Source organism: Stenella coeruleoalba, assembly GCF_951394435.1.
Source record: "Stenella coeruleoalba genome assembly, chromosome: 4".
Classification (NCBI taxonomy): Eukaryota; Metazoa; Chordata; class Mammalia; order Artiodactyla; family Delphinidae; genus Stenella; species Stenella coeruleoalba.
The window spans coordinates 127742187-127767306 of record NC_137149.1 but is presented as its reverse complement, the minus strand read 5'-3'; the positions used below and the strand labels follow the sequence as shown (position 1 = coordinate 127767306).

The following is a 25120-nucleotide window of genomic DNA, read 5'->3' as shown; positions in this document are numbered from 1 at the left end:
TACTTCCTGTCTAAAGCAAGTCATATTTGCTGCATCAATCAGGGCCTAGGAAGAAACAGATGGCACACTCAAAATGGTTTAACTGAAGAAGATTAAAGATAAGGACTGTTACAGAGTCGTAGGAGGGTCAGGGACCTAAGAAGGGTCGGGGAAGCACCAGGGAATGTAGCCACAGCTATTGGTCCTCAACACCACTGGTGGGAAGGGAGAAGGGAGGGACCACATTTGCTGGGGACCTGCCGAGAGATGGAGCCAGGAGTGGTTCTGCAGAACTGGACAGGAACAGTGGCAGGAGGGGGAAGCAGACAATTCCAGAACCCGAGCAAGGGTGAGGAATGGGATTGAGGGCTGTATATTGTCTGATTCTCTTCCCCTCATGTCCTGATCTTCAGCAGGGCCTCACGGTGGCCGGACTCTGCGTAGAGCTGAAAAGCAAGAAATCTCAAATCCTGAGATCGGGGAGACCACAGCAGGATGGAGAAGCGTGGAGAAGAATGGCTGTGGGGTAGAAGAGGCAGAGGCACAGTAAACAAAATAACCCGCTCCTCTGTTAATACGGAATTTAGAACAGAGTAAACCAGACTTTTCTTAACTGATAGCTTGAGGTTTCAAAAACCTATTTTGACAATGAAATGAGACACAACACTGAATATAGAAACACTTAAGAGATTTCGAAGAATGTATTAAAACTGCAGTTCTCCAAGCATGTGACAGCCCAACATTGAGTGTTCGTTCACATGACTAACAGTAAATTAAAGAAGAATGTGCCAAACAACATAAGTTTCCTTCTGCCTGGAGCCACTGATACTTGGAACAGGATACAAAGATCTAAACTTCTTTGATACAAGAGGTATGTTCTTTTTCCTAATTCAGCACTGAGATCCTTACCTCCATCTTTCCTTGTTTTAAGAGAACAAATTTGTCCCACCTTAGGCACCTAACTGACAAATTATTCTACACACCTTTGGTAATTCAGGAAACATAGGGAAGAAAATATAGAGAGCTAGAAAATGTAATGTATAATTCAGATTCAATGAAGTACTTATATTAAGGACACAGAAGGATTAAATGGATCTAGGATTAGGGAAATAAAGAGTGAACCATGAGAGTTGCACTTTTGAGGCATGGAGGGATTTACCCCAAACATTTATATCATCACAGCTCTGTTAATGAAAATCTGGTGGAGAGGATGAAATGTTAAGAGCTGTTTCACTGAAGACTTGAGAGATGTGCTCGATTATTAACATTTGGCCATGAACAGACCCTTCTCAATAATTCTTGGATTTTGTGATACCATTGAATTCCTTGGAATTGATCACCATAATTAGCTTCATTAGTCAGCTTTTTGTTCTCATTGTTCATGACTGCATTCAAGACAGGGACTGCGTTTTTCATTGTAAAGGGAAACAGTGAAGGTTTCTGCCAATGGGAAATGAGCAAGGCCGTGGTTCTTCTTCTCGTGAATAAGTATATAATGATAATAAAGAGCACGTTATAGGACTATCCTCTGAGTACACTACCTGCACCACTATCTCATAGAAACAAGGAATGCACGATATCCTCCCAGGAATCTTGTGAGGATTCTGGTCATGCTGGCTGTTTGGCCACATCAATTTATGTCATGAGGTTTGACTCTCTAGCGATAATGTGTGTATGTCAAAGGATATAAAAGGGAGCTGCAAAAACATAATTACTCTGAAACCTTAGTATTGGTTACAAATAGTAGCTCTTAATTTTAATCTAGGTGCATGAAAGTAAGACAAATTTCTATCTTTTAGACAATTCAATCTAAATAGAAATCATCAGAGAAACACAAAATTCAAATACTGACTGGCCAATTATATTGGAAGTCTTCATAATTAACAAAGTTTAATAACTAGTTCAGTACAATTTCATAAAGAGCTGTGAAAAAGCCAATAATTTACAGTGGTAATAGATACCATATAAGCATATTTAGAAACAAAAAGAATATCCCCTGGGATCAGTTAATAAGGTTTGGGGTTAAAAAAAGATGTCTTTTGTTGATTTTTCACTAATGGATAGATAGCACCCTCAATCATTACAGCATCCCTGTGCTATGGGAGGTTGTCATTCAAAACCATGTTCTCTGAAAAGTATTGATGGACAAGCCGCAGTTCCTAATTCAGAGAAGTACAATGGTATGGATTCAGCAACTGTGCATTAAATTTAAAAAAAAAAACACTTTGGAAATATCCTTAAACTAACCACATACTTTTTAACACGAGGATTCTCATTTTTATGTTTTCTCCCAGGGAAAATGCTGATTGGAACTAATAGCTTTCTTCAACCAATCTTTTCTTTTGAACCTTTTGAATTTTGTGAGAAAATTCTGTTTGTACCATGTTTTTTACCAAGCTCCCTGGTCCCAGCTTCAACAAATGCTATTAATTTATTCTTGCATCACATGAGAACCCATGAAGGGATACAATGTTTTTATTGAAAATAGAATTATCTACATTTGGAATGCTTCTAATTTACTTCTCTAGGATGAATGTTCTATATCTTTTTATTGATTAACATTTTAGATTAGTTCATTCATATGTATGTATATATGTGTATATGCAGTCATGAAGGGAGGTCTAATTTGACTCCATCACACCCTTTTTTCCTCCTAATTATTTCCATCTCCATCCAGAAATGAGAGCTCAATAGTTCTTGTCTGATTAATAATTGCATGACTTTTCCTACCTTGATTCAAGTAGATTAAAGATGGAGGAGTGAACTTTCTTTAGCACACAATTCCCTGGAACTTACAAATACAAAATAACCCATTAAAACAAAGGTCATTGTCCCTGCTTCTGGAATTAAAACACCTAATTTCTCATATATCTTCCAAGTAACACTGTAACGTAAGAGTCACAAATAATAATAAATGGTTTAGTGTCAAGTGTGGATTCTTCTCTGTATCTTACTCCACACGTTGAGTTAAAATCTGGTACTTTCAGTAGTACCATTATCAACTTAAATTCAATGTCTCCAAAACCAAATAATAATTTCCTTCTTTTCCAATATTCAAAATTTTGGACAATGGCATCCCTATTCCCTCAATCAGGTAATATTAGTAAATAATATATTTTTCCTTTATGTTCTGTATAATAATAACTACTGCTTGTATAGCATGTAACCATTTATGAAAAAAACATTATTTGTACATACTTATTTGTTCGTTCCAAAACCACATAATCTGAGAGACAGTGAGGCTACAGAATGGTGAAAGATACTACTGTAAGTCAAAAGGCATATGTTCCAGGCATACAGAGAAACAAAATGCTCAAACCACCCAAGTGATTGCTTGAATACATGTTTGTACAAACTCTTATGGGCTCAGAGAAAATAATGACCTAAATTAATGGAAAAAGACATCAAGGAATGCTTTCCAAAGGAGCTGCACAGGACATAATAGGCAGATGAGTGTAAGAGGAGAACTGGTGAAAGGGAAAAGAGTAACTCTCAAGGAATAGAGACATGATGGGATGTCCAATAACCCAAGAAAAATAAGCCTTTGGGGGAAATACAGGACTCCAGGTATGTGTAGAAGAATAAAAGAAGACATTTGCTGAGATGATATGCCTGGGTCACTTCAAGAAGAGACGTGTATGCCAGGTTAAGGAGCTTGGACGTTTCCTACAGGTGATGGTGAGAGAGGAGGAGGCGCCAACCAGAAGGAAGGAAGGAAGGAAGGAAGGGAGGGAGGGAGGAAGGGGAAAGAAAAGTAGGGGATGTTGGAATTTGTCAGCTCCCCTCAATATACAGTGGTGATTCTTGTTCAGGCACACCTAAATCCTGGTGTAAATATCATCGAAACTCTTGGGGTTCTGATTTTTCCCTCTTGTTCTCAAACAGATTCTTCCCAAGAAACAACAAAACTGTTGAGAACTTCATTTCATATGCTCAGAAGAGGGCTTCTTCCTCCAGAATTTCCAGGCAAAACAAAATCCTGATAGATCAGGTCATGTCTCATTGGCCTGGCTTAGGCCACATGCCTACGAAACTTCTGACAGAACACACTGATATGCCAATAGAAATAAACATATTGACTACCTAGACAATATTGCAGCTTCCATTCATATTCTTATTCATACCTCCCTTTAGAAATGAGAAAGCTCGATACCCAGGGTTAAATGCTCAAGGTCTTCATAAACAGCCAATATTCAAACCCAAGTCTGTTCCTCTCCAATGTCCATGTTCTAGATATAAATAAAGGCCTTCACAATATTCAATTACCTGCGTGGGACAATGGTACATTGAAAAGTCACCCAGTCTCATGAAACACAATCTCTGCACAATGAGTCCCCATGGAGTTTGTGCAGAGTTCTAAATCTCCTTTAGATTTTCCTTAAAAATAAATCACCTTGATAAAAGTAGTTCAGATTCTGACTAGATACTCAAGCCTTATATTTACATAACACATGCTCTACACTGAAGAAAAGTAAAAATTAAAAAAAAAAAAAAAAAAAAAAACAAGCAGAAAATATCACTTGGATTTGGTTCTCCAATGGAAAAGGGCAGAGAAGCTTGGCAGGCCTTTCAATGATGGGCAGTTTTCCCTTCACAAGTCCTTACTTTGTTTCCAGTCTGGCTTCTTACAGTTGGTAGGGAAGTGTACCTCTGACCAAGCAGCTTGACACATTCTCAGGAACAAATAAGTAAGGTTGATGACATCCTTCCCATTCCTACCTTCAGCAAAAGTGTTTCCTCTCCAGGAAGGCATTTTAGCTGTCTTCTCGTACTGGAAGTGAATACCTGAGCATCTTTACTCCTGCTGCCTTGGAATCACCACAGATAGTATCCCGCATGATGGCTTAAGTAGACTTTACCTCAATCTCAGCCCTGATACCAAGGGCTTACCCTCTGTATCTGCCGACAAGTAAATAAATAAATACAAGGGCATACAGTGCACTTCTCTCCTGGACTTGAAATACAGAGGGTTTTAAACAGAATCATTTCTTTTCTTTGCTAGAACAGAGATCGGTCTCAAGTGGCTGCAGGCTCTCATGATTACTATTTTGAGAATCTGACTTGACTCTATGTAATGCAGCATAAGTGGAAAGAACTCTGATTGAAGAGCCAAGACCTGTATGTGTCAAAAATTCTACTTCTGCATCTATATTGAATAGATGGGTGCCCTTTCATAAAGCAGAAAGTGTTTGAGAAGATGAATAGAGTAACAACGTTTGACCTTTTAAGGTGCTGAAATCCTAAGATCAGAAATCTCGAACACTTAGAGAAAAATATATTTTAGTGAAATTGTTAGAATTTCTCCCTTTGAGACCTGAACTATACAACTAAAAACACTCTCGTAGTAAAATATAATAGATATCCAGACAATAAGTATTATTTACCATGTTACTTATCGTCATTTAAAATGTAGTGATTAATTAGAGCACAGACTCTGGCGCTAAATGTCTTGGTTTATATCTGAACACTTCTACTTAATAGCTTTGTACCTTTGTCTCAATTTTTTCTTCTGGAAAATGGAGGTCATACTAATAGTATCTATCTCTTAGTAGTCTGTGAAGCTTAAATGAGCAAATAGGGAGAGAACAGTGCGTGATACAGAATAGTGCTATAAAGGTATTGTTTTTAGTAGGATAAGGATATTGATGATTGTACATTCAAGATATAATGAGACCTTTCTGTATGTTCACTCACACTCCTTTAAATATGGAAAGTAAACAGCCATTTAGGAAATACTAGGTTTTATCACATTCCCAGTTGAGAGTCTTTCTGCAATTATTGTTAAAGCAAACAAAAAAAAAACACAAAAGTTTTTCCAAAGTTAATTGTGGTGCTAAAATATAAATATCATCATCACTCATCACCGTCATCATCATATTAAGAACCCCAGCAGTAGCCCCTAGCCTGCACTGAGCAGGCACTACAAGCCAGTTGCTATACGAGAAGATTTACACCAATCGTTTCATTCTGTCCTTATAACCACCCTGTGTCATATTTACTCCTATTATCGTTTCATTACTGAATGAACTGAGGGCCAGAAAGATTAAGTAACTGGTCCCCGCATACAAAATTAGTGTCAGAACCTGGAAATAAACCCTGGTTCAGATGAGCACAGCTCACAATCTAAGACATAATCTCAGAGACTATAGTTCCAAACCAAGATGCATTTTTCATGCTAACATTTTCCTTATAATTTTTTTTCCAATGATCTGGATTTCTTAGCAAAACCCATTTGGGTAAACATTTTGGAAGATGTAGAGAAAAGAAGGATCTCCCCCAAAAGAGAGGAGGTCTTTCCGTCTTGCACTATTGTTGAGATGCTATGGGAAAAGAATATATAAGCCACAACTGAATGTAATTTCATATATATTCTTTCTCTCATTCTTCCACATGATTTTCTTTTATCATAAATATTTTGGATTCCTGGGGCTTGTCAAACTAGTTAAAATAAATTTTTATTGAGAAATGATTAGGCAACACTCATCTTATGTTCCTTAAGGAAGTCATATTACTGGTGACCTTAACATAACATGATTTCTTTCCCATCAGAATCTCCAAACACATAATAAAAATACTTGTCAGTTCCTCTTGTTACCCAAATGAAATAGGTTCAAGTCAAGTATTTCATTATTTCTCATTTGGTAAACTGACCCAAGGAAGAGATTGTAACATAAATACTGCTGCAGAAGAAACTTTGAAATTAAAAATAATAATGATAAATCAGCAATTTCGAGTAAAGGCAAGACTAACTATCAAGAAATTACCAGCTTTCTATTTTGGAACCCCTAATTCCCACTACCCCAGAATCTCTGGGGACTCCTGCAGTTTGCTTAGGTGGCCTAGATCTTCTCTACAAATGTGTTCAAACTTACCCTAAACTAAAAGCTTTCTGTGAGTTCACTCACATTTCCTTCTTATTTCTCCTTTTTGCTACCCAGTATTTACGATCTTAGCACCTCACCTATTCCTTGATCCTTGCATTCTAACTGTTTTCTGAAAGGCTACTGACCTCCTAATCACTAAATCCAGTCATCTTTTTTCACCTTCCTTGGTATCTCTGTAGCACTAGGCAACACTAACCTTCATCTCTATCTTAAAATTTTCCCCTAATTTGGTTTCTAAGGCACTGCACAGTCTGGTTCTCTTCATTTTGTTTTTCTTACTGTTTTTTAAGTCTTTTTTTCCCTATCTTTTTTTTTCAACACAAATTTATTCAGGAACAAATAGTGGGTTAGAACCTGAGGATGGTAAACCTAAATGGTACCTGTTCTAAGAGTTCACAGTCTGAAGAAGAGCTAGACTATAAACAGAGGATTATGGGATTGAGTGATAAGTCTTACGTCAGAGCAGTCATTTCCAAAGTATGACCAGTGGACCAGCGGTAGCAGCAGTACCTGGGAACTTGTTAGAAAGTCAACTTTTTGGGCCCCAGCCCAAACTGACCAAAGTAGAAAGCTGAAGTAGGTTTGTTTTTTTTTTAAACTGTGGGGAAAAAACATATAACCTGTAATTTATCATCTTAACTATTTTTAAGTAGACAGTTCAGTAGTGTTAAGTATATTCATATTGTTGTAAAACAGATCTCCAAAACTTTCTCATCTTGCAAAACTGAAACTCGTTAAATAACAACTCCCCTTTCCCTCTCTCCCCAGCCCTTGGTAACCAACATCCTACTTTCTGTTTCTATGAATTTAACTACTTTAGGTACCTCATATATATGATGTCATACAGTATTTGTCTTTTTGTAATCAGCTTATTTCACACAGCACAGTGTCAACAAGATCCATCTGGTTGTGGCACATGACAGGATTTCCTTCTTTTTTCAAGGCTGAATAATACTTTGTTGTATGTATATACCACATTTTTTCTTTTATCTACTCAACCATTAATAGACATTTGGGTTGCTTTCACCTCTTGGCTACTGTGAATAGTGCTGCTATGAACATGGGTGTACAAGTATCTCTGAGATCCTGATTTCAATTTTTTGGATATACACCCAGAAGTGGGATTGCTGGATTGCATGGCAATTCTATTTTTAAGTTTTTGAGGAACCTCCATACTGTTTTCAGTAGTAGTTTCACCATTTTGCATTTCTGCTGACAGTGCACAAAGGTTCCAGTCCCTGCACACCCTAGCCATGGAGGAATAGAACTTGTTATTTCCTGGTGTTTTGACAATAGCCATCCTAATGGCTGTGAGGTTGCTCCTTATCTTTGTATTGAAACCTGGTCATCTCTCATTCTCCATAGTCACTATTTCCCAAGGTTCTCACTTTGATCATTTTCTCCTATTTCTCTTTCCTGATTCTCTGATTTTCAAAAATCACTTCTGTAAAGGTGCCTTCCAAATCTTTATTCCAAATACTATGGTTACTTCATAATTTATAAAGTCATTTCCAACTTGCTTCTTTTTTTACACATTCCAACAAAGAAAGTTTGAAAGAACAGACACTTGTTTTCTCAACTTCCCTTGCTATTACTGGTGAGTATGGGACACAATTCTAGCCAATGGAATGCAAGAAAAAGTCTGGGACAAGTTTGCTTTCCTGAGGAAACAGAACAGAATGAGATAATACTCCCCCTTCCCCTTTGCTGTGGGAGAAAAAAATACAAAATAATTTTTAAGCGACTGTTACGTGTTTCCAGACAATATAAATCTTGTCACTTTCCCCTAATCCCATGCACCTATTTCCAAATGATTGCTTAGATATTTCAACATGGATATCTCATCTGTATGTCAATCTTATGGTAGCAAAAATCAAATTAATATAAAGAAACCTGTGCATTTGTCATATCTTTGTGTTTTCTTAATATAGCCAATATTAATATTTCTTATTTCACAGAATAAGTATAAAAATACTTAAGTGAATTAATAAATTGTGACATGACTAAACAGGGCAGAGCAAATAATCTCTAGGAACTTCCAATTGGAGGAAACAGCATTAAGATGTACAGCTTTTTTCCTCATTTGACTATTTTTATCATGACATTGTCAGCATCCTAGAATAAGATCTCATGATCACTTGGCAACGTTGCTTACCTCCTCCAGGATGTCTGTTGGCCGACACTGAAGTCTTACAAGCTGTAACTCAGCTAACCTGAGACAGGCACCAAATAACACTAACGTAGCTATAGCTGCTACACGGGAACCCAAGGTAGGCGTAACCAAATTGAAATGAACAATGGGAAGGTCATCAGGGCATTTCAGCACCTGAAGGCAGACACGCTGACCCAGGAGAAAGATGCATTATCTAAGGCAGTTACTCCAGATATTGACAGAGCCTTCAAAATGTAAATTCTCCCTCTTCCCTTTCCTGGAGGTCAATTTAAAGAGGAAGTTCTTAACCACATTTACAAGGGTGGTCCCCTACAGCAGCAGCTTGACTGAAAGTCATCATCCACTTCAAATTATTAATAGAGTTAGGAAACTCACTGTTCCTGGAAAACCTCCCACACTCCAATAGATTCAATATCAGAAGACTGAGATTCTGGTTGACATTTCAATACGACCTTGAACAAATTATTTAAACTTACTTCCTAGCTCCCTGACTCAACAGGGTCTCTATGAGCTTCAACTGTAATACTACATGTACAAATTCTTTGTAATTATTGAAGTTGTATGTAATTTATTTGTTCTTTATTTTCCGTGATGTCCCAAATAAAATTAGCACTGCTGAAAAAGGTGAAGTAATACGTATAGCTATAGGGTAAGCTAATCCTATTCTTTGATCTGCCATCCAAAAATACCACTTGTACTCTGGTCTGATGTTTAATTAATTAATAACTCTTAAGCCTTTTCTTCTATTTTATCTTTGGTGTTTCTGAGAGTCTAAATGCTTAAGCCATTTGCCTTGCAGAAGAAAAACAAACAAAAAGATTTTTTTCATAACTTTTAGGTGGCTTTGGTCTCAGAAGTTCCTTCAAACAGTCTCATCTAGTTAAGCATTCATGAATTTCATGAGGTCAGACTAGAGAAGAAACATTCTGCTTCCGTCTAACAAATGTTTTAAGAAAGAAAGCAAGATTGTAAGGAAGGTAGAAAAGAATTCTTTATTCTCCACTTTTACTTTCTGCTATATCCAAGGTCAAAGAATCTTATAAAATCATTTCATTTGGGGCAGTTAGAACGATGTCTCAAAAATCAAACTGGGGGCTTCCCTGGTGGCGCAGTGGTTGAGTCCGCCTGCCGATGCAGGGGACACGGGTTCGTGCCCCAGTCTGGGAGGATCCCACAGGCCGCAGAGCGGCTGGGCCCGTGAGCCATGGCCGCCGAGCCTGCGCGTCCGGAGCCTGTGCTCCGCAACAGGAGAGGCCACAGCAGTGAGAGGCCCGCATACCGCAAAAAAAAAAAAAAAAAAAAAAAAAAAAAATCTAACTGGATGATGACTCAGAGTTGGAAGAGTGAAAAAGAGGTACAGGGTGATTCACTGGTCAGCCCATCTGTATAAGTATGATTTGAAAAGTGAATCTTAAAGAAGAGGGTTTTTTTCCTCTCATTCTTTCTCATGTGTGGTTTCAGAAGATAGACCCATAGACACAATGTCCCTTGTAACCCAAGTCAGAAGATGAGAGTCAGGTATCAAAATGACTCTTATAATGAAAAATGTGGACACGCCTTGCATTATCTTTTGCTGTTTTTCTCCCTTCTTGTAAAGAAATACTCAGGAAATGAATATTGGAGTATCAGAATACAGAGTATCAGGTTAATGAAATATTAAAATAAGAACAGAGAAAGTTGATTCTTATTCATTGCTAGACACTTGTTTCAAAATGAAACAGCTCTGGTGTACCAGCATAGGCTCAGCACCCAGCCACAAATCATCTCATGAGAACACAGACAAGATATCCAGACTGATCAATTCACTGGAAACATGGTCAACCTTGAGGAGTCTGATAGCAGGAAACCACTAACCCTTCTCTTGGAAATACACTAGTGTCACTCGGGAAAGAGTACCCTCAGTACAAGAATAATATCTGCAGTAAACAATGGTGATACCTGCATTTCTACTGGATTTTTAGTTTTCAAAGCACTTTGACATGTGCCTCTTTTCCTTTCAGCAGTAGACAGAGCAAGTATTACGGTTTCCATTTCAGAGCTGGGGAAACTGAGATCTGAAAAAGATAACCTGTCTAAAGCCACACAACTAAGTAGCAGATTTTAGATTAGAGCTTCTGATTCTAAACTTGATGTTCTTCATTCTCAATGTGGCATCACGATTGGGAAAGGATCCTTGAGGGGACAGAGAATTGTATCCTTGATCCCAAGTTTGAAAACGTCCTTGCTTCGCTTGTTTCCAACAGTATGTGAACCTGATTTTCCCATAATGGCATTCAGAAACCTTGCTGTTGCACCCACTGGTGTGGTTTTCAAATGCCTCTTATGGTCTCTTACAACAATTCAATAATTCATCTCCAGTTTGGTACTGTCTTTTTTCAGATACTTGTTTAGATTGCAAGTTCAAAGTCGATGACGCTAATACCAAGGGGAAGCACAGTGTGTGTGCTGGGGAAAGCAGAATGGGGAAGGCAATAAAACAGAATTTGAAAGACATCCTTCTGCCTTTAAGCCTACACTAACTGAAAAGGTTCTCTTTACACACAGAAGAACATTTCTCTGAATATTAACATTGCCCTAAGCATATTTTTGGCCTTGCATGACAACAAATGAACTTGATCCTGGAATTTCAACGTTAAAGCCTTACCTAATGTACATAAATACAAAGTTGTGAATTCTACTCCGTGTACACACTCATATTTAAAACCGTTATATATGTAGGTATGAAGACACAAGCGCGCGTCCAGAGTTTCTAACACGAGCCCTCAGTTTCTTTGTTGCTCGGAGGCCACGGCAAGCTGCTACGCACACTTCACTGTGCCTCAATTTAAACTCAGGAATGAAAAGCAAATGTTGTGGCCATAACACATGCTCCAAATTCCCTGAGTGTGGGCAGGCGGGGGGAAGGTGGGTGAGCTCTTGTTTACACTTAAATCCTATCCAATTAAGATTTTCTTGGGAAACTGCTCTCCCACATTCCAACATGCTAAGGTGACTATCAGTGCCCTTTTCAAAACAAACAAAAAACGGCAGTTTAAAAAATTATCAGTATATTATTTAAAAGTTTAAATACCCTTAGAGACCCCTTCTGATTAAACAAATCTTGATAGTGTCTTCCAAGAGCTGCTCTCTCTCTCTTGGTTAAAAACTATTACCCAGGTTTGTCTGAAAGACCAGTATCTCTGTGAACTCACACACTGAATTCCTTAGGACATCTGCCCCCTCAGCATTTAGCTCCATCCTTAAGGGGCACATCTTAAAAGATAGCTTGACTTACCGCCATGAAACCTGAGTAACCCGACTCATAGCAACTTGAGAAGAAAATCTTTGTGACGTGGAACCAGATGTCCCTCAACTTTTTTCAGAATGTGGCCTCACCTTCTGTCTTGGTAGATACACATGACTTTTCCCCGTATGTTTAAAAATACTTTTCACGTGAAGTTAAATACCAGCTGGAACCTAGCTGTAATTATCATTCCCTTCAAATGACTCTAAAGAAAGCCTAGGTTTCTTTAGAATTTCCCTTTGTTCCCACTGTGCTGCATATATAAACTTAAGGTAATTAAAAGCTATTCTGAGCTGTATAGCACACTGACCTTTTAAATCACTAGTTTCTGCCCCTTTCTAATCAGAAGAAATGTTTTGGCAACATATCACATTTCAGCTTTGCAAAACCAAGCAGGAATGGGAAGCCAATGCAAGACACACATCCTCTGTGCCCACGTCGGGCTGTTCAGGGATCCACCCCGTCAGACAGAATGTTCCCTAAGCTTCCACCTGCCCTCACAGCTGTGCCAAGAAGGCGGCTGCATGAATGAGACAGAGCTGGCCAGCCAGGCACTCACAGCTAAGCCGCTGGAAAAATGGTAACAACCCGCAAATGCTTGAAAACTATCAGAATGAGGTCAATATCTCAGAGAGCCATAAGGGGAAGCAGAAATAAACTCTCTCAGTTCACGGTCCAAGTTAGACTCACAAATCCCAGTGGGCAGTTATCAGATCATTTGATTGGTGTTAGCAGGTAAAAAAAATAAATACATAAATGCTCCTAAATCTACTTGGAAGCATGAATTCATTATCCAGTTTACTGACTACAACAGTACCGGAAGACGGAGCTCCAACTTGTGATCTCAGATCCTTGAGTCCCCTACAAGTTCCCCTAGTTATTTCAGGGAGTTCCCAGGGCTTCATCAAGTAATGCAAATGATGACCATCTTCTTCCTCTTTTGCTCTGACTGGCCTTGGTGAGGTTTTCAGCTACTGCCTTCATTCCCTACGGATGATCCCCCCGACGGTAGGTCCCTCAGGTCTGCCATCTCCCCAGGCACTGCCCTGCACCTGCCAGCATTCCTATAGGTGGCCACTTGTTTGTAGCAGTTCCCTCCCATCCAGGCTACTGACAGCCCTCCTGCTTTGAATCTTGAGGGTGCAAAAGTGACATTTCTCTGAGGACAATGTATTTTGCATGGAAGCAATATAAATGACACTTACCTTTTAAAGTTACATTTATTTTACTTAATTTTCAGAAAATCCACTAGCAGGATTGTTTGATCATACTATTATTTTATTTCATGCTCTCCTGTTTCCTTTCTTTCTTCTTCTTTCATTATCTACTCCTCTTCTCCCCCATTCCATTCACTGCATTTATTCTCTTATATTTTTCTACATACTCAACAGTCATTTACAATTATATATTGCTTAACTATAAACGCAACACACATACATATATAAAGGCGTTTTTTATTATTCGTTTTCAAAAAGTGGTATTCTATTATACATTATCTTCTGTATCGTGCTTTTCCCAAGTATGCAATACCTTGTGGATCTTCTTCCAAGTCTACTTTTAGAGCTCCAATTAATTAATCGTTCTTTTCTAAGGCTTCATAATATCCCTAATTAGGATACACCAGAATGTATTCACACTTTCCCTCTAATTTTTCACAGTAATGCTCAAACATTCTTCTCCATATATCCTTAAGTACTGGTGGCTTTACGTCTAAGAGGTTGACAGCTAACAGTAACATTGCTAAATCAAAACGTATACTTGCCTTTCATTTGACTAGATGCTGGCAGATTTTTTTGTTTTTTAAGTTGTAGAAGTTTACATTCAGTCAGCACTGTACAAAAGGGCACTTTTCCCACATTCCTGCCAGCAATGGTCTTTAATTTTTTTGCCAGTTTATCAGCAAAAATTGATGATCACATTGCTCGTTTAATTTGTGTTTCCAAGAAAATACAGTTAGAACGCTTTTTATGTTTCTTGGTCATTTGATTTTCTTTTTCCTGAGGACTGGCTCGTCAAATACTGTGCTCAATTTTTTGACCCTACTTCTAAACTTGGAAGAACTCTTTAAATATTACGAGGATCACTAGTCCCCACCAATCTCAGTATCCCATTAGGGAATACAGGGTAGACTAAGCTTCTCTATGTTTTTGATGAACATGAATACAGTTACCCTGTTTTGGAAAGAGAATGGGAAATGGCCTTAACTACCCATTTCCACTTTAATTGTAAAAAAGCAAATTAATTTTTCTTTTATTAATTAATGTTTTATTTAGGTTTTTCTTCTTTTTTCTTTTTTAAGCTAGGTTAAACAATTGTTTCCATAACTCACACATCTGAAGACGGTCAAGGGTGAAAACACTGAAACTACAGTTCTGCTGATCTCCATAAAATAGGGATGTGGCTACCTCATGGTCAAGCAGCCACTCTGCTATGGCCCCCAGAAATTTGTAAGAAGCTTGTTTTGCTTCATGAGTAAATTCCTTTTCTTATGTTATTGTCTAAGAGCCAGTCTTTCTCCATGCAAACAACATTTCCTTCTGGAAAGTGAGGAGGTATTGATGAATATCCTTTTCTCTATTGTGAGAATCCAAAGAAAAACAAAAGACAAAAATCTCTGAACAGATGATATAGAGCAAGTACTGTGCCCATGCAGAGGATAGTGGCACAAAGAAAGAACTGGACTACTTGAGGAAAGGGAAAACAATGTAAAGAGCAGGGTAGAATGGAATGCACTTGATATGTAACTACAGAGAAGAGGAAATTAAAGGAAGAGATGGAAATGCATATATACAGAGAGCAGCATAAATGCTAAAGGGAAGGTGTTAAATAAGTAGCACTTCTGCTTCTGGTTAAGATGTAAAAAGTTGCAAGAGATTGTCACTCCCATTGTTACGCTGAGAAGAGGTCATTATGCCACCAAATCATACCTTTTGTTAAACCTATCAGAAAACTGAGGGTATAAATAAACCAAAAGGAAATGAAATCCAGATGGTGACAGACCCTTAGTAGAGGAAGAAATGCCCAGGGCTGGTGTCATCCTTGGCTAAGCAGCAGGAAGTAGAGGATCTTCCATATAAACCAGCTGAACTTGTAATGAATTTCTATAATGAGCCCATGTGACCTGGCACGAGAAATCTGAATCCCTAGGAGCCCTAGCCACAGCCTGAGTCTCACCCATCCACTTACTTTTTCCCATGGGATGTCACATCATGCAGGAGGGTATTCCAATGAAGGATAGGGGGGCAAAAGAGCAGTGAGATTCACTGCTAAGGTGCACAGGGCTTTCTCTAAGGCCAGGGCTGAAGAGCAGAGGTTGATTCCCCCACATACTAGGCTGAAGCTTGGCAAAGATGTGGAAGAGCAGTGAATTAAAGAAAAAAAATTGCTCCAGGAATCTAAGGTTGGTTTAACATACAAAACTAAAGTAATTCATTACACTAACAGAATAAATAAGAAAAACATTTCAGCATCTCAACACATACCAGAAAAATATAGTTTGACTCAATCCAACACCATTCATGATAAAAAAAAAATACACAGAAAATTATAGATAGAAGGGAAATTACTCAATCTGATAAAAAGGCATCTATGAAAAACTTACGGTTAAGATCATACTTAATGGTGATATGTTAACACTTTCCCCTTAAATTTGGGAACAAAACCAGGATTTCCACTGTTACCACTTCTATCAATACTGTATTAAATGTCCTACCTAGCCAGTGCAATAAGGAAAAATAAAATGCACAATGATTGGAAAGGGAAACATAAATATTTCATTATTCACAGATAACATAATTGTGTGTTTTACAAAACTCTATGGAATCCATCAAAAAATCCTTTAGAACTAATATGTGAATTTAGCAAGGCCGCAGCCTTGGCTACAAGTCAATATAAAGAAATGATTATATCTCTACCTATTAGCAAACAACAATTAAAAACTGTACTTTTAAAATAATACCTTGTATACTAGCATAAAAAATCATATACCTAGAAATAAGTCTAAAAAATATTATGACTTATATACTGAGCACAAATACATTGCCCATAAAAGTTTAAAGACCTAAATAAATGGAATGATATCCGTATCATATTTATAGATCACGAGACTCAATGTCATTAAGATGTCCATCTCTCCAAACTGATCTATAGATTCAGTACAATTCCAGTCAAAATCCCAACAGGTATTTTAAAGTAACTGACAAGTTGTTCTAAAATTTATATGGAAAGAAAAAGGGCTTTCAAATTGGCAAAAACAAAAACAACAACCTCGATAAAAAGAACAAGCTGGTAAAGATAAAGGATTTAAACTACCAGATTTCAGGACTTATTATGAAGCAACAAAAATCATGTTATTGTCATGAAGCTAGACAAACAGATCAATGGAACAGAACAGAGCATCAAGAAACAGACCCACATGTATCAGTAGACACTGATTTTCCAGTCAAGGTACCAACTAAATTCAGTGGAGAAAAAAGTATTTTTAACAAATGATGCTGAAATAACTAGATATCTACATAAGAGAAAATAACTTTAATCCCCACCTTATTCCTATTACAAAAAATAATTTGAGATGGAGCTTAAACCTAACTGTAAAGGCTAGAACTATAAAATATTTTGGAGGAAAACACTGGAGAATATTCTCCTGGCCTGAGGTTAGGGAGATTTCTTAGGGCACAAAAGCACTTACTATGCATGAAAAACGGACTTAATCAGGATTTAAAATTTCTGATCAATAAAATACATCATTAAGGAAATTATTAGGCAAGCCAAAGACTCACAGAAAACCATAACACATATATCTAACAAAAGCACCTGTATCCACAAAATATGAAGAATTCTTAGAAATAACAATAAGAAGAAAACCAATTTTTTTACATAGGCAAAAGACCTGAATAGACACTTCATTAAAAAAACAAAATAAAACAAAACAAAACAGGGCTTCCCTGGTGGCGCAGTGGTTGGGAGTCCGCCTGCCGATGCAGGGGACACGGGTTGGTGCCCCGGTCCGGGAAGATCCCACATGCCGCAGAGCGGCTGGGCCCGTGAGCCATGGCTGCTGAGCCTGCGTGTCCTGAGCCTGTGCTCCGCAACGGGAGAGGCCACAGCGGTGAGAGGCCCGCGTACCGCAAAAAAAAAAAAAAGAGATGAGTGGCTAATAAGCACAGGAAAACCTGCTCAACGTAACTAGTCACCAGGAAAATGCAAATTAAAGCCACAATGAGATACCTCTTCATATCTACTAGAATGCTAAGTGAAAAAGATTGACAGTATCTTCATTTGTGCAGTAACTAGAACTCCCGTGAATTACTAAGAGGAGGAAAATAAAGTTGCAAATAATTCTGAAGAATCGTTTCTAGAAAAGTTAAACAGGTATCTGACCTATGATGTAACTATTATACTCCTCGGTATTTACCCCTCAGAATAAAAGGACAATTTCCAACAAATACTTGCACTCAAATGTTCATAGAGACTTAGTCATTGTTGTTAAAAGCTGAAAACAATTAAAGGTCCATCAATATGAGAATGAATAAGTAAATTGTGGTGTATGACTACAACAGAATACCGTTCAGTAATCAAGTCACTGAGCAACATGAATTAATCTCAAAACCATTATGTTGAACAGAAAACACCAGATACAAGAGAGTGCACACTATGTGATATCATTCACATAAATTTTAATAAGCAAAACAAATATATGTCGGTAGATATGGGAAAGTGATTGCCTTACAGGGTGTGGGGGGGGGGTGGCAACTGATTGCGAAGGGATACAAGGGAACCTTCTGGAAGGACGAAAACGTTTTACATCTTGCCTTGGGTAAAGGCCACATGGTCATATGCATTGTCAAACTCATCGAAGTGAACGCTTAAGATCTGTCCCTTTTATTGTATGTAAATTATGCTGCAATAAAATATAAATATGCTCTTTGTAAACATATACCACTTATCAACAGGTAGAAAGGAAGAGAAGTTATTTATGAAGGGCGGCAACATGTTAGAACTCTGAACTACTTCCGTATGGAATTGGCAACTCCCCTTGCAAACTATGTCATAACGTAAAGGCGAGCATTCCAAACGGCCAAGGCTGAGTGAATGAAGAGGCTGAGAGGACCATGCAGCACACACAAAAGAAAAAGGAAAAATAAGGCCAGGGGGACAAAAGCAAAAGTATGAGACATAAATCTAGCCATTTCACAACAGGCAGTAACAGCTATGTTTTCATGAATAGTACCTGGTCACTCCATTACAAAAGTTTTTCAGACATCTGCAGTTAGTTATACATACAGAATTTAAGTGCTTAAAATGTTTGGATATGAGGTTTTTTCCGTATATTTGATTATTGACATTTTTTTCTCAATTAACTAATTTTTAGTCTCCAAATGAAGAATGCTTTTAAAGTATCAGTTGAAGTAAAAAATATCATATTGTGGGAGTGAAAAATGAGAGAAATCCTATCAACTATGTACGTACCATAGTGTAGCATGGAAAAAATAAAGGATCTTTGACTTGACCTACTTGTTTTTAGAATCCCAATTGCTTCATCTTTAAAATGGGCATAATGATACTTCTTCCCTCAAAGAAGTTTTATGGAGATTAAAGAAGAAACTAAAAATTAAACATAGCGCTTGGTATATACTTAGTGATCAGTAACCTTAATTTCTTTTTCCTTACCCAGTTCACCATATCTTCCAGGTAGAGTGGAAGGCCAGCCACAGAATTTGTCTCAACAAGTATAGTTAGACTTAAATTTGTAAGTAGTCAATGGAGAAAATCAAGCCAAGCCAAAGTATACTAAATAGAAAATGGTTTTATTTTCCATTGAAAAACATAAAAACTGAACTGGATAATTCTGCCTAGGGAATTGTACTAGTACTAAACTTCCTTGGACATATAACACACAAAATACAATGCATTTACATCCAGGGGACTTCCCTGGAGGTCCAGTGGTTAAGACTCTGTGCTCCCACTGCAGGGGGCAGGGATTCAGTCCCTGGTCAGAGAATTAAGATCCCATGTGCTGCACGGTGTGGCCCCCCAAAATAAAAATAAATTAAAAAACATAAATTTATATCCAATCTAGATAAGGTCCCTTTTTCTGAAAGGTACAAATGGGGAGTTGTTACTTATTGGTGGTAAAAAATGTCTCAGGACATAGATTCTCACCTGAGAAATGTTCAGTGTCTATTGGACATGGGACTCTGTCCTATAAGCTAAACAGGGGGAAACAAGAGTCATTCTGAATCAGCAGTTAGACTCTTTTCATTCTTTACAATGACTGATTGCATTTCTGCTGAAGTTATTAAGAAAGACAATCTCAGCTTCATTTGTTTAGAGGAGTATGAGAACAAGTTAGATAATCGCCGCATCAAGGGCGCCGATGGAAGGTTATCTTATCCCTTTCAAAACTTCCAATTTTAATATGTATGTAAACAAACATGAGATGGCAAAGTAACGCATTTATCTGACTGGCTAATTCCAAGTAATAATAAACTCAATAGAAAAAGACAAGGAACTTAGTCAGCTAGCTCCATTAATTAGTATTCAGCCAATAGAGAGTATCTCATTGTCCTGTTCTAATATGATCAATGGTTTACTAAGATCAAATATTTAAACTTCTTTTAAATACATGCACATAATTTGTTGATTTTCCAAAACACATAAATATTGATAATTTCATTTCTTAATCCTTAAAAGTATTATGATCTTAAAATAATTAGGTTCTTAAATGCCCATAATCTAAACTGTACTTTAAAACCACTTGCCACCTCCTTCACTTCTGCATCCACCTCCACACCAAAAACAAACAAACCTTAAGAAAGAGGAGGAATGGTGCCAGCCATGAAAAAGAACGGAATAATGTCATTTGCAGCAACATGGATGGACCTAGAGATTGTCATACTGAGTGAAGTAAGTCAGATAAAGACAAATATCATATGATATCACTTGTATGTGGAACCTAAAAAAGTAATACAAATGAACTTATTTACAAAACAGAAACAGAGTCACAGATATAGAAAACAAACCTAAGGTTACTGGGGGAGGAAAGGGGGGGAGGGGTAAATTGGGAGATTGCGATTGACATATACACACTACTATATATAACATAGATAACTAATAAGAACCACTGTATAGCACAGGGAGCTCTTCTCAATCCTCTGTAATGACCTATATGGGAAAAGAATCTAAAAAAGAGTGGCTATATGTATAACTGATTCACTTTGCTATACAGCAGAAACGAACACAACATTTTAAATCGACTATACCCCAATAAAAATTAAGACAAAAAAAGGAGAAAAGGTGCCAGGATAAGACTACATGTCCATGGAGACTATTAGCATATTAATGAACTGTGTCTCTATTTACACTTCCATCACCAGAACTGTTAGTTATTTTAAGGAAGAAGTTATGCTTTAATTAACAGCACTTGGTAAATGAAAGCTGGTTGCATTTCTTAAGTATGTTCAAATTTCACAAGTCTTCTTTCACAGCAGGGATTCCAGTTTATTCAATACTTTTATGTGATTAAAACCTCTGGATCAAGGAAGATCGTCTTTAAAAGCCCCTAATTAATGAGTTTTCAGAATAGAAGCCCGGTAAAAAGCATAATTAATGAGTAAGCTAACTATCCCTAGAGCATTAACATACATAACATTTTAAATGAGGCAGATTGAAGGGGACAGAAACACCTTTGGTATTTAATATTTCTAACTCTGATATCTCTAAGGACTTAACCAACCCAAGAGCTCAACATTTTCATCTCTGTAGCACAGTGCTTCTATAACTCTGGCCCTTCCATATTCTCCAACCTGTCTATACCTTGGGACCTTTGGGAGCACTGAATTTGACCATGTGCTTGGAAAAACCATAAAATCCCATAGTTTCTGCTTTGCTTTCCCTGTCACCCTGATCACTTCCCTGCTTATTACTTCTCTGCATAGTTGTGTCACCTCCTCCCACTATCCATTTGAACCATATCTCCCTTTTTCCTAATTTTATGATTTTTTTTCTCCCATTTCCTTCTCTTCTTGGCAGAAGGCAAAAGAAAAAAAAAAAAAGTCATGCTGTAAGTTTTGTGCATAGTCTTTGGTCCAGATATCCCAATCACAGTCTACTCCTTTTCTTTGTTACCTCAAAAATCAAGGAAAAGGAATGGAAAGGGTAAAAACAAAACTCCCTGGCAAATATTAATATATTTTTTTAGTTGCGAGCTTTAACCCCAATGTTTGTCTCTTAAAATATTTTTATCGTATACATATATCCCCATATCCACTCCCTCTTGTATCGTATACGTATAGCTGATTCACTTTGTTATACAGCAGAAACTGACACAAGGAAGTAAAGCAATTATACTCCAATAAAGATGTTAAAAACATATATATATATTTTTATCTTCCACTTTTCTTCAAAGAAGTCAGAAATAATAAGTGTAGGACTACTTAAGAAAAAACAAAGTAAGTAAATATGGGAAAAGCCTTTGGTTAATATTCTTTTATTTGATTTTTACTATTTATGAGAGACCACAAGACAGTAGCCAAAACAATAACTACAGCAATAATAAACTTGCACTTATGAATCTGTAGCTGTTAAGTCTTCTGAATATGTTTCATATATTAGCTTATTTAATCCTTACAACACCCCCTTTGCCCCCACCAGGTAAATATAAATGAGGATCAATTCTCCCAGAGTCACAAAGTGGAACGGAAACCAGTCTGCCTTCTCAACCGCTCTACCTGACCGCTATCCCTGTTTCTATACCACATATGTGCTGTGCATTTCATTGGGCATTTCTTCTGCAGTTTTGAAGACATGAACTTTTCTGGGGCTGAGTAGAAATGCCTTCGATGCAAAAGATTTTTTTTCTCTGTTACATATATCCACCATCTACCTATGTTACATGTTTCGGGGTAAAGAATGAAAAGGAAAGAGAGACTCATGAGCGAGACAGAAATGCCTAGTGAGGGCAGAGCTGAAAGGTGCATTTCCCCTCAAGCAGGTGTGTGTGACTCTCCAAGCCGGGCAGCACCCCATAGCCTCAAGCAGAATTCTCCCAGAACCTACTGGTCTACCTGCCTTCAAAGTGTTTCCTGGCTTATACTTCATTGTGGACCATCAATACTCCCATAGCTCACCCAGCCTTGAAAACAAACAAAAATTCATTCTGATGGGAGAGATTTAAAGAAGAGGGCTAAACCATCCCCTTCTCAACACCTATCAATAACATTCTCTCTTGTCCAGGGATTTTCAGAGTGGGCTCCAGAGGCAGTGCCTGGGTACCTAACGGTCTCACTTGAACCCACTGATTCAAGCGGAGGAAAAGTCAGACCCAGTAGGAACAGCCTAGGACAAAAGGCCATCAGGACTTGACGTGACCTTCCTGTAACCAGGCCAATGAAAGCTTCTGCCTCATGCTGACGATTACTTCCTCCTCTGTTTGCTTTGGTCCCACAGACAACATCAGAAGAACAGAGGGAGTTTCTCTTATTCAGTACATAAAAGAATAAATTCTGAAAGCAGAACACTTTATCAATCCCATTTTAGAATAATGACAATATCTGGAAAGTTCTGAAACATTATTTAATCTCTTCCACTTGCTTTCTGCTCACGGTGCTACTCCTTCAACAACTCCTAAAGCATAACAATAAAAATGGAAACCAAGACATCCAGCCAGCCTCCCTGAAAAGGAGGAAAAACGGTTCTGAAAGCTTCTGCTCCTAACCAGTTGCCAGTATGGCACTAAGCCAAATGAACTTGAAAGAAATCCCAGCAAACTATAAACATAAGACAACCATAAACACAGTACAAAGCCCCTCTTCGAAAAATGCCAGTTACATCAAAAACCCAGTGGTTTGGAAAAGCCTACTGCTTTTCCCAAAGAAAGAAATAAGTACAAGTACTTACAGTGTCATAAGACTTATCCTTGACATCATAGACTGTTAGTTTTATTTTGGTCTCCTCATAGATGGGATACTCAGATGGGAATGTGACACCAGTCAAGAACAGTGGGTCTCTTGTTCCCTGTAACAGCACAAGCAGACAACTTTGATTCAATAAGGCAGCAGTCAGCAGCACGCAGTGACACATGAGAAAGCAGCAAGTGTCTGGGTCTGCTTTTCTAGGAAGTGGTTCTATTAGAAGAGATATCTGAATTGCCAAATGATGGCCACAGGGACACGGCCCAGGGCCCCAAAGTACTGATAGAGCTGTTGATAGTAAATGCCCTGCATCATTGTCAGAGCTGCTAAGCATCTTGAAAAACAATTTATTTTCATTATATGCAGCACCCTTCTTTAGGGTCAGTGTCTGTCCATTTAGAATACATGTAATGGACATAACCTGTGATTTATGCAAATACCCTGAGATATTGACTGATCAAATTAAAATGAAGCTCTTTTCTCATCAAGAACCATTTGGCAATCTTAGGCTGTCCCTTTATGTCCTTTCTGTAATGATTCAATTGAAAGCCATGCTCTGATAGCGTCCATTTGTTTTTAGATGTTCAGCTGTATTTTTTTTCTCAGACTGATTTGAAAACTAATGAAAGAAACTAAATATGATGCATTCGGGGCTATGAAATTACTAGCTCAGGATGCAGTACACAGGGTTTTTCCATGCCTCAGGATTCATTTTTAGAGAGCTGACATCCAACATTAAATTTTATATCTATATTTAAATATGCATAGTGCTGAATATCATGGAGATATTTGTTAGAGTTCTGTAAGCCAGTTGTTTATGGAAGTTTCTGGAAGCTGAAGTTATTCATTTATTCATTCATTCTTCCTTTTATTCAACAAACACTGCTTTTTGTTTGGCACAGTGTTAGATGCTCTGGAACACACAGTGAATGAAACAGTCAACAACAGCTATGTATGTTCAAATAAATGTGTCAACATAAATAATTTCTTTTAAGCTTTGACAATATTTTTAAAATAATCAAGTTGAGGGCTTCCCTGGTGGCGCAGTGGTTGAGAGTCCGCCTGCCGATGCAGGGGACACGGGTTCGTGCCCCGGTTCGGGAAGATCCCACATGCCGCGTAGCGGCTGGGCCCGTGAGCCATGGCCGCTGAGCCTGCGCGTCCGGAGCCTGTGCTCCACAACGGGAGAGGCCACAACAGTGAGAGGCCCGCGTACCGCAAAAAAAAAAAAAAAAAAAAAAAAAAAAAAAAAAAAAAAATAATCAAGTTGAAATAATGCTTGAAAATAGTTTTCATATAAATGAACAATTTTCCAATTTTAGTTTTCCTTGAATGAATAAGACTATTTTTGTTTATTCAACCACAGCATTAACTACAAATGATACCAGCATTGGAACCTAAAGTTTCCCAAGGACAGAGTCAGGGCTACGTGTAGGATCTGGGTCATTCTCATTAGAGAAATGAATGGAGTTTCGTCTGAATCATTTTTTCCACCAATGGCACTGAGCAAGCCAGATCTGGGGTAGGCAACTTAGACTCTTACAGAGAAACTCCTCGTTCAAAACAGAAAGGGCTCCCAAGTCGAAGAAAAGCAAAGCTTAAGGAGTGTAGAAAACATTTTCTTTAGTCCCAGAGAGTAAGTATCTCTCATTCACTAAGGCTGTGAAATATGTGATGAGAACAAAATAATCAAAAGGGAAACACTTCCTCTTTTGAATCTGGTCCAACACAATAACAAGTTTCCTCCCAACACATTGTGAGTGTTATATTAGCAACAATAAATGTAAATAGGAAATCTCCCAACGGATGAATAATATTTACACCTTTTGCCTAGAAACATTACAGTGTCTCAAATTAATTATCCACCTTTCTTTGAAAAACATCATACTTT

The 25120-nt window shown here is 37.8% G+C and overlaps 1 protein-coding gene across 9 annotated transcripts in view; it reads right to left on the bottom strand.

Moving 5' to 3' along the window:
- INPP4B (inositol polyphosphate-4-phosphatase type II B) overlaps positions 1 to 25120 on the bottom strand; it is a 717808-nt gene that overhangs the window by 303998 nt on the left and 388690 nt on the right. For 8 of the 9 annotated variants that reach the window (XM_079920302.1, XM_079920301.1, XM_079920299.1 and 5 more), the window contains one exon: positions 23216 to 23332. The exons of the other annotated variant lie outside the window; for it this stretch is intronic. In XM_079920302.1, coding sequence (XP_079776428.1) covers positions 23216 to 23332 — 117 coding nt within the window. The remainder of the gene's footprint in view (positions 1 to 23215; positions 23333 to 25120) is intronic. 9 annotated transcript variants of the gene reach the window in all.